This window comes from Phascolarctos cinereus, unplaced genomic scaffold (assembly GCF_003287225.1).
Source record: "Phascolarctos cinereus isolate Bilbo 61053 unplaced genomic scaffold, phaCin_HiC Scaffold_9;HRSCAF=440, whole genome shotgun sequence".
Taxonomy (NCBI): Eukaryota; Metazoa; Chordata; class Mammalia; order Diprotodontia; family Phascolarctidae; genus Phascolarctos; species Phascolarctos cinereus.
Genome location: NW_027556402.1, coordinates 202,964,679 through 202,984,425, shown reverse-complemented (window position 1 = coordinate 202,984,425; position 19,747 = coordinate 202,964,679). Strand labels below are relative to the sequence as shown.

Here is a 19,747-nt window from a genome sequence, read left to right as displayed (position 1 = left end):
CGAGAGCTTCGTGTAGTCTCGCACCGCCCAGCTTTGGCCCGGGCTTTGGAGCCGAGAGATTCCCTCGTTCTACTTCCGGGGCACAGGAGGCGGGAGATGGCGCCGGTTCGAAAGAACGACGGGCGCTTGCATCTGGGTGAGAGGGTGTAAAGTAGGGGGGAGAGGGGATGAAAAAGGGAAGGCCAGATTATGGAGGGGGCTGATTTCCCTCCCATCTCCGGCTCTCACATAGGGACCACCTTCCCACGCGTGGTTCTCGCTGTCCCCCGAATTATTTACCTCCCGTTTCCGCTTCCGAGCGGTGGGGGCGGGGCCAGGAGAGGAGGGACTGGGGCGGAGGGGGAAGGGGGAAACGGTAGGGGAGGTCGGGTCGGGGGTGAGGAGAAGTAACTTGGGGAGGGGGCGGGACCTGGGAGCGGCGGGGGCGGGGCCTGGGAGGGTGAGGCCCCTGACTGAGCTCCCCCTCTCTCCCTGCAGCCTGCCCCATCCAGGACAAGCCCCCTCCTTGGGATGCGGACCCCAGGTTCTGCCGGGAGTTTGGGCCTGAGGATTATGGAGATGAGGTAGAGCCTCATAGTCCAAGATTCCCCGTGTGAGCCTGGCCCCATTCCCTCACATGTCTGTCAAGTGACGATTATGTAATGTCTAGACCCGGTATCGGTCCTCCGCCCCTCCTGCTCTGTTCTAGATCCAGATTATATTATCGTTCACTGTGGTCCTGGGAAGGCATCCTAGAGGAGGTGTGACTCAGTCTGGGCCCCGGATGACCGTCAGAATTTAGAAAGGGAAGAAGCAGGCCGGTGTGACAAATGGAAGGAGCACTAATTAGGACAGAGCAGGCTCCTTAGTCCATGCCGGGATGCCAAAAGATGAGAAACGACCTAGTTCTTTGTGAGCTTTTAGTCTACAGGAAGCAGTAATCGTGTGGTCTCTGCATGAAGAATAGGCCTATGTAGGAGAATAATAGGGGATCAGCCCCAGTGCCGGAGAGCCTTGAATGCTGGAGTCAGGAACTTATCCTAAAGACTTTGGGGTGTCACTGAAGATTTGAGAGCAGGGAAATGATGGGATTCAAAATGTTATTTAAGGAGACTAGTCCAGTGGCGTGCACAGGATCGATGAAGGGGAAGCAGAGACCAGCTAGGAGGTGATTGCAGTAGTCTACATGTGAGGTGATGAAGATTTGTACTAGATTTGAACAGTGGCTTGTGGGGATGGGAAGGCAGCAGTAAATCTGAAACATTTCCAAGAAGGATCAATAGAACTTGGGACCAGATTGGATATAAGGAAGTTTAGTTGTTTCTGCTTTGGTTTGTATTTGGATGAGAAAGAGTTGGAGTTAAAGGCATCTGGGTGACACAGCAGAAAGTGCTGGGCTTGGTATAAGGAGACTTCTAGTCCTAATTAGCTTTGTGGTCCTAGACAAGTCACTTAACCCCTCTCAGCCTGTTTCCTTGTCTCTAATATGGGTTAATAATGGTACCTATGTCGCAGTGCTATTGTGAACCTCAAATGAGATGATATATGTTAAGCACTTTGCATACCTTAAAATTGTTATGAAACATTATGGAAAGCTGTTACTATGAAGCAATTAGGAAGCATGTAAGTGCCTGCTGTGTGTCAGGTACTACCAAACACTGAGGCCTTCCCATCCCCACAAGCCACTGTTCAAATCTAGTACAAATCTTCATCACCTCATATCTAGACTACTGCAGTCACCTCCTAGCTGGTCTCTGCTTCCCCTTCATCATTTCTGTGCAGGCCTTTGGACAGAAATGAAACAATCTTCGCCCTCTCAGGGAGCTTATGTTGTTTCAGAGGATGCAACATATATACCTATAGAGTATATAAAGTTTAGAGAAAGCAAATAGAAGGTAATTTCAGGGGGCACTGAGGGTATCAGGAAAGGCCTCCTGAAGGAGGTGGTGCTTGAGTTGACCTCTGAAGAAAATGAAGGGTTAGTTCATTCCAGGCATCTCATCTCTCTTGGAATGTATGAGGTAATGTGAACTAATGAAGGAGAATCTAAGAGGGGGAAAATAAGCTATTTAGGCTAAGAGGTAACACCCTAAAATAATTATTATTTGAGTGAGCTTAGGAGGCAAAGAGAGACAAGTAATAGAACTCAGCAGCCTAGGTCCATATTCAGGTTAGGCAGCATTAATCTTTAGTGGGTCAGGTCTTTGATCTGTGCCTTTCTCTAGTAGTGAATTGAATAAGAAGAGATGCCAGTGGTGGAGATAATCCAAGTGTGAGCTGTTTATGTCAGACGATAGGTCCAGGATGGTGGATAACAGTGTTGATACCCCAAGAGGAACTTGGGAGAAGGTGAAACAGTGAGGTTGGAACAGGAAAGCTGGGACAGTGACCATGGAGAAAGCTAGGGCTGATAGGGGAGTATACAGAGATCCAGAAGTGAAACAGGGAGAGACAAATCTGATGCTGAAATGCATGGTTTGCCTTGATCTGGTGTGATTGATGATGGATAGAGTAGAAGTTGCTTACATCAGGAAGAAAAAGAATGTAGAAGTTGAGGTGTTCAGGAATGATGGCCTGGCTACAGGGGTGTGTCCCTGATCCCTGGAGTCCTTGGGGAACAGTGTCCTTAGAAAAAGAGAGTAGAGAGAGATGATGGAGTGGAAGGAAGTGCTTCTCAAAGTAGAATGGAACAATGCCCATGAAGATAGACCATAGGGCTGGGGATCAGAGCCCCACTCTTCCAGTTCTCTTCTGCTTTTGACTCCAAAGGAACCCCTGTGAAAGAATGGGACTCTCAGGGGGTCAAGTTGAGGACAGGAGCTCTAGTGGATTATGTTACTTTACCACCAGAGAGACAAGACCTGCCAAAGGGCCACAGAACAGATTATTCATTCTTGCCCACTGCTCCGTGAGTTCTGGGCCCCTGGCTTTGGAATGAAAAACAAAAGTGGTACATCTCTTCTGATTGTGTTGTACCTGTTAAGACTCCCCTCCTATACCCCCACCCCAAAGACTCCGATGTTTGTCACCTTAAGGAGTTGGAGCTAATATTTTGAGGTGGGGGAGGGTAAGTGTCCAGATCCTCAGCAGGGATAACAGAAACCACCTGTGCCTTCATGACCTCTCAGCTGCATTCTAGCCTACTTGGTTCCCATAGGAGTCCCCACTTCAGGTTGGGTCTTAGAATCATTGTTTTATTGATATCCCTGTAAACCAGAACCTGCATACGTTATTTTAAAGTTTATTTTAATTGTAATCATGTTGTTGTTTGGTGTTTTAGTTGTGTGCAACTCTTCATGACCCCATTTTAGGGTTTTCTTGGCAAAGATACCAGAGTGGTTTGCCATATCCTTCTCCAGCTCATTTTACAGATGAGGAAACTGAGGCAGACAGGGTGAAGTGACTTTCCAGGGTCACACAGCTAGTAAATGTCTAAGGCTGGATTTGAACTCGGGTCTTCCTGACTTCAGACCTGGTGCTTTATCCGCTGTCATCTAGGTGCCCTTTAAATAGTAATAGCTAGCTTTTTAATAGTTCTTTAAGGTTTTCAGAGAGCTTTACAAATATCTCATTTGATCCTCACAACCACCCTGGGAGATGGGTGCTATTATTATTATACCCATTTTACAAATAAAGAAACTAAGGCAGACAAAGGCTAAGTGTATCACCCCTTTGTCTTTTGCTCCATAGCCATCCTTCAGGCACTTTTGTCTGATAATTCAGAAGTGTGGCTTTGTGAGCTAGAGTCTTGGCCAAAAAGCAATGGGAAAAGGAAGAAGATGGTTTAAGCCCTTCTACCCACTACCCAGAAGCCTCTGACGCTTGCCATGTTTAAAAGACCACCTTCTGCTTAATTGATGTGTACAAGGGACTCAGTTCCTAGGTCCCAGTAGCTTCATGTCCCTGCAGAAGCAGAGCCCAAGGGCACTCTTCTAGCTCATCCTGAGATGTCCTCATCAGACACTGAGGCCAGACGCCATGTCCTGATTCTGCCCGTGACCCTTTGACCTCATCGTGTTCCCAGTTCTGAGAGGCAAATGCTCCTCTTTCTCCTCGGCACCCAGGGAGTAAACACACTTGAAAGCTGGAATTTTTTTAGCACATCCTCAGAGTTTCCTGCCCTCCCCTTCCTGGTACTTCTCCCAACTCTAGCCTCTGTTCCTCCCTTCTAGGACATAGTAGCTTTCCTTCGGAGGCTCATGGCCCGTGACCCCCATGGCCGACACCGAATCCGAATGAACAGTAACAGTGGTCGACTACAGCTATGGCATTATGGTGAGTGGGTCCCAAGGAGCATCTGGCAAGGGCTGGAATGTGGGTAGGGATATTAATGGGACACAGTCTTGGGGAGATAGGGGAGGCTGGAAACGTCTGTCCTTAGCCTACCTTTGTCCATATTTCCTTCTTCACAGACCCCAGCCTGGACGATTTCTATGAGGAGGAGGAGAAGAAAGAGGGGAAAGGGGAAGGGGAAGGGGCCAGGGGTAGGAATAAGATGCAGAGTACCCTCTGTGGTTTCCGAAAGTCCCTTCTATGCCAGTCCTCTAGAACTTGGTCCAGCCCCAGCCCCCCACCCAGGCCTTGGTCCAGCCCCAGCCCCCCACGATCAGCCTTTTCCCGTGGCCGTCCTCCTAGCCCTCTTGGCCCATCCCTACTCCAACTGGAAATGCCCCAGAAGCTGCTGGTGACTGAGGAGGTGAGAACCTCGTGTTTTCCCTAGTGCATCTACTGCCTACCTACCCCATTAATCTACACCCTGTTTCCTTCCCATACTTTTCGTCCTTGCGCTACTCCATCTCTTTCCCACTAGGAAGCTGACCGTTTGGCAGAGGAGCTTGTGGCCGAAGAGGAACGAGCAAAACGAAGAGCTGAAAAGAAACGGCTAAAGAAGAAGGTGGCTGGGGAGGGAGCCCTTTGAAGAGAAGGGTGGGGGGTGGGGGAAGTCAAGGAAGGGCCCTATGCCCTCCAGCAGGCTTCTTGATAAGGGGGGGTGGAGAATAACTGTGGGGGACTGCTTGGAGGGAAGGCCCTCACCTGGTGGGTGAATTGCAGCGACAGAAGGAGCGGAAACGTCAAGAGCGAATGGAACAGGAGAGCGGCGGGGGCAAGGTGAGTGTGGAGCCTGGTGGAGGGATGGGATGAACGCTTGAGGAAATGGATTCAAAAAGATGAGATGGATGAGGAGGCACACAGGATGCATGTAGGGGGGAGGAGAGGAACACAGGGTCATTGTGGGGGCAAGAAGGGACAGGGTGAGTTTTGAGGGGCAGGGATTTCAAGGTGAATGGCTTAAGGTGACACTGTTTCTATTGGAGGTCTCTGACCAGGTGATGGAAGGGGCTGCAGCATCAGCTGTAGCTGGCCCAGCGGCAGCAGGGGCAAGCAACCTTACCTCCAGCCCCCAGAGCCCTAGTCAGGGTAGCAGCAATGAGGAGGTGAGAGCTCTTTCCTTCCTTCTCCTTGGTCCTCTCAAGTTCTCCCTCTCGTGCCCCACAGCTTCTGCTGTGACAATCACTGATTTCTTCCTTACCTATAGGAAGAATTGGATTTGTCAAGCACCTTTGTGTCTCAAGCCCGGCGCAAGATCGGTGACAGGTCTCCTAATTCTCAGAGAGAGAAAGGGTCAAGCCCTGAGCCCCCCGCCTGGAACCGACAGAGTCAGAGCCCACAGGAAGGGAGCAGGAGTCAGAGTCCTCAGCCAGAGGTGAGGTCACAGTGAGGGCTGGGACAGGTTAGAAGGGGAGGACCTGGGGGGAAGGGTAACTATGCAGAGTGGACCCTTTAGAGTAGGGGAGAGCTTGTTCTTTAGAGGAAGGCTGTTTGCTGAGAGCTCCCTCTTCTCCCCCTCCTCCTCATTTCACACCATCCAAAAACCTTCTGCCCCTGTCTCCTACTTCACCCCTGTCTCCCATGCAGTGGCCCTTCTTGCCTTGGCAGACCGCTCTACATGCACAAGTGATGCCACTCCATCCCACCTTCCCAAGCAGATTTCCTCTCACTCATTATCTTCAATCTCTCCTTGTCTACTGGATGCTTCCCTATTGCCTACAAACATACCCATGTCTCCCTCATCCTCAAGAAACCTTTACTTGATCCATCCATCCCTGCTAGCTACCATCTCATATCTCTCCTCCCTTTGGTGGCTAAACTCCTTGAGAAGGCCATCTACATGCAGTAGGTTCTTCCACTTCCCTTGTTTTCACACTCTTCTTAACTCTCAACAGCCTGGCTTCTGACCTCATCATTCAATCAAAACTGCTCTTTCCAAAGTTACTAATGATCTCTTAATTGCCAAATCGAATGGCCTTTTCTCAGTCCTCATCCATCTTGACCTTGGCCTTTGACACCTTCTCCTTGATACTCTCTTCTCTCTAGGTTTTTGAGACACTACTCTATCCTGGTTCTCCTAACTATTTGACCGCTCCTTCTCAGTCTCCTTTGCTGGATCTTCATCCAGGTCATGCCAGATAATGGTGGGGATCCCCCACGGCTCTATCCTGGGCCCTTTTCTCTTCTTCCTCTGTGCTGTTTCACTTGGTGATCTCATCAGCTCCCATGGATTCAATTATCATCTCTATGCTAATGATTCTCAGATCTGCTTATTCAGCCCTAACCTCTCTGCTGACCTTCAGTCTTGCATCTCCAGCTACCTATGAGAGATCTTGAAGTGGATGTCTTAAACTCAGCGTGTCCAAAACTGAGTTCATTTATCATTTTCCCAAACCCTCCCCTCTTCCACACTTCCCTATTACTGTTGGACACCACCATTCTCCCAGTGTTATCTTCAATTCCTCACTCTCTATCTCAAACCTCCCCCTCATATCCAGTTGGTTATCAAGGCTTATCGATTCTACCTTTGCAGCATCTCTCCAACACACTCCCTTCTCTCCTCTGATGCTGCCATGGCCCCAGCACAGCCCGAGACCATTGCAATAGCTTGATTGGTCTCTCTGACACAAGTGTTTCCATACTCCAGCCTGCCCTCTACCTCGCTGTCCAAGTGCTCTTCCTAAAGGGAAGGTATGACCATGTCACCCCACCACCCAGTGCACTCCAGCGGCTCCCATTCACCTCCGGGGTCCAACATAAAATCCTTTGTTTTTCATTCAAAGCCATTTATAACCTCCCTCCACCCTCTTTTCCACTGTTCTTAAACCTAACCACCACTGCCCCCTCCATACTCACTCAGCAATCCGGTGACACTGGCCTTCTTGCTGTTCCTTGAAAAAGGCACTCCATGTCTTCCAGGCATTTCTACTAGCCGTCTTCCATGCCTGGAATGCTCTCTGTGTGCATTTCTGCCTCCTGACTTCCCTGGCTTCCTTCATATCCTAGCTAGAATCCCACCAGAAGCCTTTTCCAATCGCCCTTAATTCTAGTGCCTTCCCTGTGTTGATTATTCCCAACTATTCCTGTATATAGCTTGTTTGTACAGAGTGGTTGGCACAGTTTCTCCCCCATTAGATTGTAAGCTCCTTCAGAGCAGGGACTGTCTTTTGCCTTTCTTTGTATCCCTAGCGCTTAGCATAGTGCCCTGCATATAGTAGGCGCTTAATAAATGTTTATTGACCAACTGACTGGGACTGGGATGGAGTGCAGCAACCTGCTCCAGTTGATATTTCCATCTCTAGGCACTCCCTGGATTACAGGCAGCTGCCTTAAGGCAGAGCCAAGAGCTAGCAGGTAAGATTTTCCCCCGCTACTGTATCCACCTAGTTCCTGCTGGTCTGGTAGGGGACCCCAGTGTCCCTAGATCTTCTAATTGGTTGAAGGAGCTGTACATCATGACTATGGTACTAGAGGATATCTAGTCCAGCCCTTTCAAACAGCTCAGGCATGGAAAGGTAAAGGTGACCTGCCAAAGGGAGTAAGTGGCCAAGCTAGAATTCATACAGAATCCAAATCTAGCAGTTTCCCCATTAAGTCATGAAGCCTCCAGGCAGACCCTGTTTTGATGGGAAGAAAATGGAACCTGCTTGAAGGGAAATTCTGATTAGATATGGGAACTATGAGCATTGTTCCCAGGAAACTCTTGGTCAGAACAGGGAGCCCTCGTCCCAACTGAGCCCTGATCTCCTTCCATAGAGCTGGGTACAGCTGCAGCCTGGAGGGGCATGTATCAGGAAGCTGTGCTCCTCTTCACGAAGGCTATAAAGCTCAACCCTCGGGATTACAGGTGGGCGGGGACCATGGCAGAGTGTGGAATGGCTTGGGCTGGGCTGGAGGAACTGGGGTGGGAGGAGAATGGCTTAGGAGGCTACCCTGACCTCTGGCTCCTGTGTGTCATCTGCAGACTCTTTGGGAATCGGTCATTCTGCCATGAGCGGCTGGGCCAACCTGGCTGGGCCCTGGGGGATGCGAGAGTTGCCCTCAACCTTCGGCCACAGTGGCCCCAGGGCCTGTTCCAGTTGGGCAGGGCTCTGGTGGGCCTGCAGGTATTGGGTACAAGGAAGGGAGGAGGGGCTAGGAGGGATGAGAGCTTTGGCTTAGGGTTAGATAAGTCATTGTTGACTTGATTGATATGGACAACGCCTCCCCCCCACCATTCACAGAGGTTCAAGGAAGCAGCTGATGTATTCCGAGAAACTTTGGCCATGGATAAGTCCCAACCAGATGTTGTCCATGAACTTCAGCAATGCCTCCTCCAGCTTACTCTGGTGAGGAGCCATATAAAGCAGAGCCCTCCTAAGCGCCACCCCGCCCCCCCCCCCCCCCACCATCTGACCCTAGGGCAGCCTGAAAGGGGAGTCTTGGGAGGAAGTCCAGACTGGCTGCACAGAGCTAGGCCCTCTTCTGTGCATAATTTCTTGTCTCCCTACAAACTGAGTCTGAGGGAAGGAGAATAAAAAGGTTGATAACTGAGGGGTTCTGAGGAAGTAGAGCTGGTTGGGGTGTTGGTGGGGAGGTAGGAAATGGCACAGAGTATGGTTTTCTGAAAACATTTAATCCTCATCTGACCCTGGAACAACTTGTTGGATTGGGGAGTGGTGTGGAGAGGAAGCAACAAAAGAGGATCTGTGGGGAGTGAGGAAATGGAATAGTGATGGGGAGATTCTCTCTCAGCAGGAGCATCAAGGGGGAATCCATGGTGCAGCTTTGAAACCCAGGACCCCACAGCAGTTTCCCCACTCTGAGGCTGGGGCCCAGGGGTTGCTTCCCCTAAATCATTTTACTTCGGTATCCCCTCGGACCCAGGGCCTCCTGCCTCCCCCATGGCTTCCCTCTGCTCTCTGGCCCATCACCCAGGCTCAGAGTGGAAGTTTCTGGTCCGCCCAGCTTCAGGATTTCAGCAAGGGAAGGGGCATCCTAGGACAGCCACCACGCCTGTCTCTGTCCAGGTGAGGACCTACCTGTCTATCTGTGTGTTTGCCTGTCCACCAAAGAGGGTGCCTCTGCCTCTGTCCATCCCTGTGGGCAGTCTTGTAATGTCTACTCTCCGCTTCTCATTACAAGAGGGAGATGGCAGTTCACTGTACATCTAATAGGATAGGACTCATTGCTTTTCTCCCAAGAGAGGGGGACCTAATGTCCATAGTCAGCCCTGCTCATAAACTCTGGCATGTGCAGTTGGCCATCTTGGAACTCACTTTGATAGGGACAGTTGCTAGGTTCTGAGCAGCACAAACTGGAACCCCCCATAATCCAGGTCATTTGTTCAGAGGTGCCATTAGCCTAGAGACTATTTTAGGGTAGATTCTTGGTTTATTTCAGAATCCACTTTCTCTCCTTGTTCTTTTGTTTTGAGATGGCCATTAGCTTCTCTTAGTCCAGATGCTTTATTCTCTAGCTATTGGCTTTTGCCCTCCAGATGCTTGCCCTGAAAAAATCTTCCATGATTCTGGAGGAGAAGGGAGCCTTTCCTCCCTAGTGTCCAGAAAGCCCCTCCTTAACTTGGGGCTAATGATTGCTCCCTTCTCTCCTGAATGGAGGATTAGACAGTTCTCTTCCCTGACCTAAGAATTCCCCCCCAGTCCTCCCCATGGTGTCTGGGCCTTTCAGCTTAGGGCTAGAGTCAGCCTCGTGTAGCCTGGGAGTTCTGTCTTGGCCTCTTCCTTTTTTGTTGTCGAGTTGTTTCAGTTGCATCCCACTCTTCATGACCCCATTCAGGGTTTTCTTATCAAAGATATCAGAGTGGTTTGCCATTTCCTTCTCCCAGCTCATTTTAGAGATGAGAAAACGGAGGTAAACAGGGTGAATTGACTTGCCCATGGTCACACAGCTAGGAAGTGTCTGAGGCAGATTTGAACTCAGATCTTCCTGACTCCAGACCTGGTGCTCTATCCACTTAACTGCCTCTTTTTACTCCTTTTTACTTGGGGCATCATGATTTGGAAATAAGTTTCCAAATTAGAGCTTCTTAGATCCAACCTAATTTTACAGATTTAAAAACAGGCCAGAAGCAAAAAAATGACCTGCTCCCAGTTACATGGCAGTTATACTGCCTCCTACCGTAGCTTCCTTTCCCTCCACCATCCAGGAAGACATTAACTCAAGTTGTTGGCTTTCTCCCAAACCTGTTGTCCTGATTAATTCCTAACAGGTTTTGTTGAGAGAGAGAGAGAGAGAAAGAGAGAAGAAAAAGAAAAGAGATCAAAGTCTCTTTACCTATAACTGAGGGCCATTGGTCCTACCTCTCTCCTTTGGGGCTCTCCCCCCAAAACAGGTCTGTCCTTTTTGTATGACATATTTAAGCCCCTCCTCCTCCCAAGTCCTCTTTAGACTAACTTTTCCCAGTTCCTTCAGGTATTACTTAAATGGCATAGCTTCTAGTCGGTCCCTTCACTCTCCTCCTCTGGACCTACTCCAGTTTTTCAGTGTTCTTAAAATGTGGCATATGGAACTGAACACAGTACTTCAGATGTGGTCTTACTAGGGCAGAGTATCTTCCTTGAACTGGGTACTCTGTGTGTTAATATTTTGACAGCTGCATCATACTGCTACTTCATATAGAGGTTGCATTCCACTAAAAATTCCAGCCCTTTTTCACATGAACCAACCTTTTGCACCTTGGTTCTGCCATCCAGCATTTACTAGCCCTCCTACTTCATGAAGTCTGCACATTCAGTTTGCCCTCTGGTGCCTTCATCCAAGTTTTTGGGTCTGGTCCTTAACTTTCTAATATCCCCAATCCTCCTGAAGCCCAACACACTATCATGAGACTTTGTTAAATACTTTGCTTAGGTGCACAGTATCGGGCATTCCCCTGATCCACCCAGCCCAGTAATCCTGTCAATAAAAGGAAATAAGGTTAGTCTGGCATGGGCTATTCCTGATGATTCCTGATGAGCCTGTGCTGCCTCTCAGCAATCCCTACTTCCTTTTCTAAGGGCCCACAAACCATCTTCTTTCATTCATAGTTGGTCCTAGAATTTTGCTGGGGATCATCATGAATTAAAAGACAAGCTCTCGTTTCTTTATCTGTATCGCCTTCAAGCTCACAAAAGAATTTTCCTAATAACACCACGTAGGTTACAGATGAGGTTTCCTCAGAAATGTTAAAACTTTATTGCATAGTTAGTAAGTGGAAGAGCCTCCAGGCTCCCCCTCTGAACACAAGATCTTTACATGTACCCTGAGCTGCCATTTGAGTAAACCCCATGAAGAGTTGGGTATTCCCTTAATCCCCTGGATGGGGAGGTCTGCCCTCTCTTGGGGAGGAGTTGTGTTCTGGGGGTTGGGTGATCCCTGACCACGGGGTCCTGGGGTGAGATGGGAAGGTAACAGAACTGCAGCTTCCAACCCTTCCTTCCTTGCCTGTCGTCCACCAGATTTGGTCCTCAACCATTCATCCTGCCAGTCCCAGTTCCAGCTCCACTACCTTCAGTTCAGCACCTTCAATTGCCAAAAACCTGGTGAGGCAACACTCTTCCCTGAAGTTATTGGGTCTTTTCAGTCCTCAGCTCCCTCAGATTTTCTTAGGCTTCCCCTACCCACATATGCACAAATGAACAAAAAATTTTCTCTTCCCCATCAGCAACTATGCCATGTTTTCCCCTCTCAGTAGCTGATTCCTTCCTGATATTTTCCCATCACCTTTCCAGCTTCAGTCTCCCTTCCCTGTAACATCCTTCCTTCCTTCCTCATAGGAGCCTTTAGCAAAGCCTCAAGGCTGGTGCAGCATGTGTGACCTTCCTGTGGGCCCCATTTAGGACCCTGAAGATGACTGGTGTTGCTAGGGACCTGTGTGTCCCAAGGCTCTGGGGCAAGGCTCGCTTCCAGCCTGATGCCTGGTGTCTGATGAAGATGCCATAATGGCCAGGTTTGGCTGCTGGGGGTTGAGGCAAGGGCTCCCCCTTGCATTCCAAGTCTGGGAACTGAGCTCAATAAAATGTTCTTCAACCTCAAACATCTTCTGGCCTTTTCTGTCTAATACATCCAACTTATCCTTTTTCCCTGAGGTACCTGTCATAGCAGGAAAGACTTCCTGCAGGAATTAGCTTGGAGATGTCTGACCTGGGGGATGGGAGTAAGGGGGCTCAGTGTAGTCCTGTTCCCCTGAACAAAGGAAGAGGGCTGGGTGGGGCTTAATGGAGGTAATTGCCCAAAGCCAACCACCTTACTCCTGAAATTGATTCCCCTTCCTGAGCCCCCACAGTGGCATGAGAACCTTGATCATCAGGGCTTAGAAACCTAGGTATCCTCTCTGACTCCTCCCTCTTCCTGACTCCCCAGTCAGGAAGATCTAATCAGTTACCAAATCTTGTCCCTTCTTCCCTTATAGTGTCTCCTCTCTGCCCAAACCCCACCAGCCTGATTTAGTCCCCCTTGGTTACCTCCTTGCAGATCTTCTGGCTTCCAGGCTTTTCTCCACTATCCAATATGTGATTATATCCCTCTCCTGCTTAAAATCCTCCACTGATTTCCCCATTGCTCCTACTCAGCTTGGGATTCAAGACCCTGCTACCTGGCCTAAGTTCCAAAGGTTTACTCATGCCCCTAACAGGCATTCCCTATTAGGAAAAGACATTCCCTGCACATTTCCACGTTGTTAGGCCATCTTCCTTACTTTAGAAGACCTCCCTTCTCCACCTTGTGGAAACCCTCTCATCCTATAAATTAGAGGCCAACTTAGATTTTGCCTCTTTAAGGAAATCTTCCCTGGCCACTGGGGCCAGCACTAATGTCTTTCCCAACTCCTGGAACCCCCCCCTTTATGAACCAGGATTTACTGGTGAATATTACAGCCAGAGGAAACCTCAGACATGAAGTCTAACTCCCTCATTTTAGAAAGAGGGAAAGAAGCCCAGAGGGTCTGGTGATTTGGAGACATCCTCCACTTAAAGTAGCCAGGTTGGGATTTGAACCTGGGCATTCTGCTTCTGCCTTTGACCTCTAAATTCATTGTCTTCTGCATGTGTCTTGTCACTCAACTAGATAGTGTGATGCTTCTTGGGGCTAGGATCCGCAAATTTACCCCAAACCCCTCGTTTTACAGATTAGGAAATGGGCCCAGCAGAATTGTCTTCAGCCAGAGCAGAGCAGGAGTGCAGGCTAGGGTGTTTATAGGACCCAGAGAAGCTGGGGCGTTCTTGGGAGGGGGCACTTTTTTTTATTTGAGAGAGTACTAGTGTGAGGCGGTGAATAGGGAAACGTAACCTGGCCTAGAGTCGGGGATATCAGCCACGGATTTCCCCTTCCCTTTCTTTTTTCTCTGGTCCAGTAGCTCCCAGCAGCGCCCCCCCCCCCCCGGCGTTTGATGTGCAGACAGGCCCGGGGGAGGGGTGGGGGTGGGGGCGGGGGTGGGTAATTAATCACAAGTTAAAGGAATTAAACTCAGCCGGGGATGTCAGCGGCCAGCAGCGGCCCGGTCACCCGGGAAATTACTGGGGGATGGAGAGGGGGGGCAGCCACTCCACGGGGTGGGGGTGGGGAAATCTTCCCAAGTCTACCCCCTCACCCCGACACACACACGCTTCCGCGCCTGTGGAGGGGATGGGGGTGGGAGGCAACTTGGGCTCTCAGAGGGCTTTGCGTTACTGGCATTTCGGTATGTGTCCTTATGTGTTACAGCGTTGCGGTGTGTGACTGTGCGGCTGCCTGTATTATGTGTATGTATGTGTTGTGCGATGTAGTGCGTTACGACGGCGTGAGTATGCCGCGTTACTGAGGGTGTTGTGGGGTTGTGTCACATATTGTTGTATGTCCGTTGTTGCTGTCTTGTCGTGTGTTGTGTGTCCAATGTTACTGTCTTCCTGTATGAAGTTCACTTTCATGAGCATTTTACAAGACGTCTACTATGTGCCAGGCCAGTTAGTGTATGTCGCTGGGTGAGTTACGCTAAGCGGTAGTGGTAATGTGTCCCACAAACACCCTTTATTGTCCCCGAATTAGAGTGTGTTACTGCCTCAGTTGCTGGCAGTGTGGACGTTACTGCTTGTGTGTCTGTTGCCGAGTGTGTTGCAAGTTGCTCTGTGACCAGGGGTGTAACCTCCAGTACTGTGTAATTTGGCCCTTTCCTCTGTCTTCTCTCCTTAGTTTCTATCATCCCACGTCTCTCAGGGGGTTGGATCTAGGTCAAGGTTGTCATTAATAATAAAGTCTTGGATGGGGGTTGGCAGGGACAGGCAGAGGGAGGTGTTTGTAGAAAGGAATTCGGGGAGATGCCCTCTAGGCCTAGTAGGTTCAATACGGAGGCTTGACAGTCCAATCTCATACGATCTTTGGCTCCTGTACGGTAAGGGAGGAGAGCAGTTTTTGAGGTCAGCTCCATATCACAAAAAACAGTTGGGGTAGAGGTAATGGGGAACAGATCCCTCCTGTATTTCAGGCCTTCAATCGGTAAGGATCCTAAGGTTGCCCAAACGCACACAATCTGCCAGCATCTATGGCCTGCTTCCACCCTCTCCCCTTGCAGGAGGGAAAGTTCGAAATGTCTCATTGGATCCTCTTTATTCACACTGACTGAGGTGGTGGGGTGGGTGGGTGGGAGTGGAAGTGGGGAAGGGGCTACAAACTGCCAGATATCTATAGTAGGCAGAGAAAACTCAGTTGACCCTGTCTCACTGTCCATCCCCTGAGCAACAGCCATTGCTGGGAGAAGCCTCCGGCCCAGAGGCAGGAATATAGACTAGGATCTGATTAGGACATAACCGCAGAAAACCAAATGTGCTCTAGAAGGGGTCCTTAAAAGGAAGAGAGGGGACAGGATAGGTGAAGTCTATAGGGGCCAGAGGGCACTAGGGTTCAGAAGGAGGGAGTCCAGGTGGGAGTGACAGAGTCTGGCGCCAGAGGGATCCCTCAGCCTAGAACAGGGGGGATTGGGGAGACTGGGCCGTATAAAGTCTGTCTCTGACTAGGATAGAAAAAATGAGGGCGAATAGACGACGCAGGGCCGGGGGAGGCCGTTGGGATAAAGAGGAACGCTATCTGATACTCCTCGGTAAAAAAAAAAAAAGGGAGAAACCCAGGACATCCCAGAAGCACAGGAGTGGGGAGTAAAGAAACTAACTTCATAGATGTGTCTAGGACCTCTAAGTAAGTCCCTAGGACTGGAAAAAGGGGGAGTAGGGAGACTTGTGCAACAACTGAGAGAGCCAGGGACAATGGGGAATGGCAGGATGAACCATGCAGAATCATGCTTCTCCTCTTCCCCCCCAAGCCCACCCCAACTCAAAACCACAATAGGAATAAAAGAGGTTGGGTGATCCAGTTAGTCTGGGACAGAAAGACCCCAGAGAATGGGGATAGTACAGAGGCTGGGGTGAAGGACAATGAATGGAAGGAGAACGGTGTGGGAATGTTTGAAAACTGGGCAGTAGAAGTCTATTAAGGACCTGGACCCTCTGAGCTAGCCCAGTGGGTAAAAGGGTCTTGATAGAGTCTGACGATAGAGTCCGCGGGTCTCAAGAGCCAGCACCAGACTTTTTCTTCAATCATCCACCTGGATCTCCTCGTCTGAAAGCTCGGGCCCAGGGTCAGGGCTGGGGTCCGGGTCGGCGGAAGGGCTGGAGCCTGATTCTGGCAGAGAGAGGCTCAGCCGGCGGAGAGCTGCGGGAGGCAGGGAACGCAAGGAGGCCACGTCCGCCTTCATCTCCTCCACATCTCTCTTGAGCTTGGCTCGGCGGTTTTGGAACCAAGTGATGACCTGGGCATTGGCCAGGCCCAGCCGAGCTGCCAGCCCGTCCCTCTCAGCTGGAGCCAGGTACTTCTGGAAGACAAAGCGCCTCTCCAGCTCCAGCACCTGCTGCGCGGTGAACGCAGTACGCGACTTCCGACGCCTGCGGGTCACAGGCCTGGGGCTGAGCAGATCCAGTGCCGCCTGACCTGCAGGAACAGGAAGGACCAGGGTTATGATCGAGTCTGGAACTGGACATCCCCGAGAGCAGTCAGGCCAGCCTTGCCGACAGGATTTGGACCATTGGAGTGGACTGTGGGCTTCTCCACAACAGCAAGTCTGAACGGGACTCAGAGTTCGGGGAGTTCCCTAGATCCCCTGGGAGGCGGGGCGCGAGTTAAAACCTAGGAAACAGGAGGTGATCTATGAATTCCCTATAGGCAAGGAGAACCAGGCAAGGTTCTAGCCTTAGCAAGGAGGCTAATGCAAGGGTCATCTAGGTCAGCTATTTGGGGTAGGTAACTCAAGGCCCCTGGGAGTAGTAGGTTGTAAGCAACTCCAGGAGCCAGCAGGTTCAGGGCCCGAACTGCACTTCCTCCATTTCCTCCCAGCACAGGGCTGGGTGCATGGTGGAGGTGGGGAAGAGAGGGTCCAGTGAATTCACAGAGAAGACTTGTTGATGGTTTGATTGATTGGAGTGTCTGGGATGACTGAGACAGAGGTCAGAGGGGTGTAGGGCTGAGAAGGACTGAGGGACTGGGGCAGAGTTAGGGTTAGGGAGGGAAACACAAAGAGGTAGGGAGTTGAGGTAGGCAATTAAGGGAATAGGGAGATGGGGGCAGGGTATTGGAGGTACAGAAGGTTGTGGAAAGGAGAGAAGTTTCATGGGGTAGAGAGACGTGCAAGAGATAGAGAGGTCAGGGACTAGATGATGGAATTGATCTGGGCTTCAGGACTGGTGGGGGCCGGTCAGATGAGCAAAAAGGAAGAGATCAGCGACCTACTCCTATGACCTCTCCCCCCAGTCCTTAGGGCTCTTTCCCTGAGATCTCGGGGCCTTTTCCGGGCCCCCTTACTGTCTCAGTGGCTTGACTCACACCTTCCCGGTGCCCCTCCTCCACCTCCGGATAGCCAAACGGCCGCTGCAGGGGCTGGAGCCTTGGAGACACAAACACAGCAGGGGAGAGAGAGATGAGCCTGAAGCCTCTGAACCTTACAAGCTTGGGAAGAGGCGAAGGAGGATCCCGAACTGGGTTGGATCTCTGGCTACCTCACTCTTTTTCCCTCATCTGTCTCTGTTTCTGTCCCTTTGTCTTTCTCAGCCTGACAGGATCTTTATCATCTCTGTCACAATGTATAGAGTAACAGTAGCAATCAATCCTCCGGTCCCAACATCTGATTATCCTTCCTTAGTTCATTGTGGTTGCGAGTGTGTGTGTGTGTGTGTGTGTGTGTGTGTGTGTGTGTGTGTGTGTGTGTGTGCGCGCGCGCGCGCGCGGGAGCATATGGACGCGAGTGCATTCTCTTTGGGTCGGAACTGCCTAGAGAGGAGCGCAGTCAGCTCAGGCTCTGGTCGGACAGAGACCTCGGCCCGCTGAAGGAAGGAAACAGTAAGATCTGACGATGTCCTGGACAGATCCCTGAAACACAGGGGAGAGGAAAAAGTGGCCTCGGACTCGCCTTTGGTAACTCGAGCTGACCCAGCAGGAGGCACGTCGTGGCCCAAGTTTTCGAAGGAGCCGGACTCAGGAGAGGGGTGTTTCAAAAGGGGAGACCGGTTAAAAGGGAGGCAGTGAATGAAAGCCAGGGCACCACAGGGGGGGAAAGGAGGAGAGCAAGTGGAAGAAAAGAAACAGACCGACGAAAGGGGTCAGACAGAGAGGAGAGGGGAACTCCAGGGAAAGAAAAAAAACGGTGAATCGAAGGAAAACTGGAGGTCAGAAGAGAATGGAAACTAAGGGAAAGTGAGGAGCAAAAAGGGGTAAAGGAGAAGGGGAAAGGAAGTCTGGAGAAAAAGGGGATCGGGAGGGGATGTTGAGGCAGAGGAAGGAAGGGGATTCGGGAATGGGCAGATAAGAGGAAACGGTGCAGAAAGAGAGGAAGGGGAAGGAAAGGAGGAAATAGGAGTCGGAGGTGGAGGCTGTAGCAAGGGTACACAGTAAGACGCGCAGCAGTTTAGGAACCCAAAGCCCCCTCCCGCCTGCCTCCTTCTAACTGCAACCCCAGCTAAGCGTCTGACCGCGTACCTTCGGTCGCCTGCAAGACACTGCCGTCGAGCCTGCGGAAGGTCTTACTGGCCAATTCTTCTAGAGCGCAGAGAGGCGAAGTAGGGTCCCGGGTGGGCGTGGGGGCTGGGGCTGGGGCCGGGCGGGCTGGTGGACCCAGGATGTCAGCTATGCTGAAGGGCGTCGGCGGTTTATTGGAAGCGGCAGGAAGCGGCCTGGACTCCTGGACCGAGGTCATGTCGGGGCCCCCGGGCCAAGGGGTCCCGGCTGCCGGGGCCTCCAGCTCAGCGCCACCGCCTCTTCCTCCTCCTCCCCCACCTTCTCCGCGCATCGGCTCATGCTCCGGGCCCCGGGGCCCGGGAACGCCCCGTGCCGCCCCCCGGGGCCCCGGTCTGTGCCCAGAAGCCTGCGCTGGGCAAGCCTGAAGCTGCTTCTTTGCCTTAATCGGGTGGCTTAGTCCGTGCACAACTACGCCCGCCAGCCGAGCCTTAGCCCTGCCTTAAAGGGCCTTGGGGCTGGAGGCGGCAACTGGGTGGGGAGGGGGGGGCGGAGCTTGAGGCGGCCCCGAGCACTGGGGCCGGGTATCCATCCTCCAGACCCACCCCCACCTCAAGGGTCCCCTAGATGGTCTGGTCGTCCGCCCTCCTCAGGCTAAGGCCCAGGTGACCCTGGCGCAGACTAAGGAGGTGACCTCCTGGTTCAAGCGCCCTTTGGAAACACTACAGGACGGGACAGAGTGCGCTACCCCAAATGTACCCACTCCCCAGCCCTCTTCTGAACTCCTGCTCTAGTGGCCACCACCGGGCCCATCGGCTCTTTTCTCCTGCCCCTTTCCAAGCAGCCTCTTTATTGTTACGACCCTCACCCCAGTCCCTTAATTGCCAGACCCTATCCCCCCTACTGTGCCCCTCACCGCTGTCCAGCCTGGGCCCCCTACCCGTAATGGGAGCAGCCTCTCTGGCCCATAAAACTGCGGGCGATAAAAGGGTTTTCCTCCCGCGGCCTCAAGGGCTTTTAAAAGTTCCCAGCGCTAGAGTTGGTGGGTGGAAGCGGGGGGGGGGGGGGGGGAAGCGTTGAAACCAGCTGTGAGGGAAGAAGGGGCTGGATCCAGCTGTGACCAGACCTAAGGGGCAGCTGTGTCTGCCTACCTCCCTCTCCTAGCTCAAGCCCTGCTTCTCCATGAATCCAATCCTCCTAATCTATCCTCCTTCCCAGCCCCATAGAGAATGTGGGTCCACAAGGCGATGAGGGTGACTGCGGCTGGAAGTGATTAGGAATGCGGGGGTGTGGGGCTGGGGCACTGGTTAGATTCCGCAGACCGACCACGGCTGGGCCGGGAGAGCAGCGGAGGCCTCGTCAATCTGGCCACTACCGAGTCTCCAACAGCCTTCTCTGTCTGAGACCCCTGGGACAGAGGTTGCTCAGAGTGGTCTGAGCCACAAGGCAGCGGAGGGGGGCGGGGCGGGGGAAGCCTAATGGAGGACGCAGG

General features: G+C 51.6%; 2 protein-coding genes across 14 annotated transcripts; one reads left to right on the top strand and one right to left on the bottom strand.

Annotated features, from left to right (window-relative positions):
- The first annotated feature begins 52 nt into the window (after positions 1 to 52).
- On the top strand, positions 53 to 12,325 carry TTC31 (tetratricopeptide repeat domain 31). 13 transcript variants are annotated; one of them, XM_021005352.2, is made up of 15 exons: positions 53 to 136; positions 478 to 563; positions 4,152 to 4,254; positions 4,392 to 4,675; positions 4,790 to 4,873; positions 5,032 to 5,088; positions 5,295 to 5,414; positions 5,516 to 5,683; positions 7,611 to 7,662; positions 8,065 to 8,155; positions 8,273 to 8,414; positions 8,532 to 8,636; positions 9,043 to 9,317; positions 11,748 to 11,831; positions 12,066 to 12,325. In XM_021005352.2, the coding sequence occupies exons 1-15, from the start codon at positions 97 to 99 to the stop codon at positions 12,073 to 12,075; spliced, it is 1,701 nt and encodes a 566-aa protein (XP_020861011.1). In that variant the 5' UTR covers positions 53 to 96; the 3' UTR covers positions 12,076 to 12,325. The 13 variants fall into 13 exon arrangements, with proteins under 13 accessions (XP_020861011.1, XP_020861014.1, XP_020861013.1 ...); XM_021005354.2 differs by lacking the exon at positions 53 to 136 and adding an exon at positions 155 to 355 and having other exon boundaries at positions 9,226 to 9,317; XM_021005353.2 differs by lacking the exon at positions 53 to 136 and adding an exon at positions 155 to 355 and having other exon boundaries at positions 9,175 to 9,317.
- A 1,486-nt stretch (positions 12,326 to 13,811) lies between these two features.
- On the bottom strand, positions 13,812 to 18,798 carry LBX2 (ladybird homeobox 2). Its single transcript, XM_021005272.2, has 2 exons — positions 18,280 to 18,798; positions 13,812 to 16,242 (listed from the first exon to the last, which is right to left on the bottom strand). The coding sequence occupies exons 1-2, from the start codon at positions 18,587 to 18,589 to the stop codon at positions 15,848 to 15,850; spliced, it is 705 nt and encodes a 234-aa protein (XP_020860931.1). The 5' UTR covers positions 18,590 to 18,798; the 3' UTR covers positions 13,812 to 15,847.
- Positions 18,799 to 19,747: the final 949 nt, after the last annotated feature.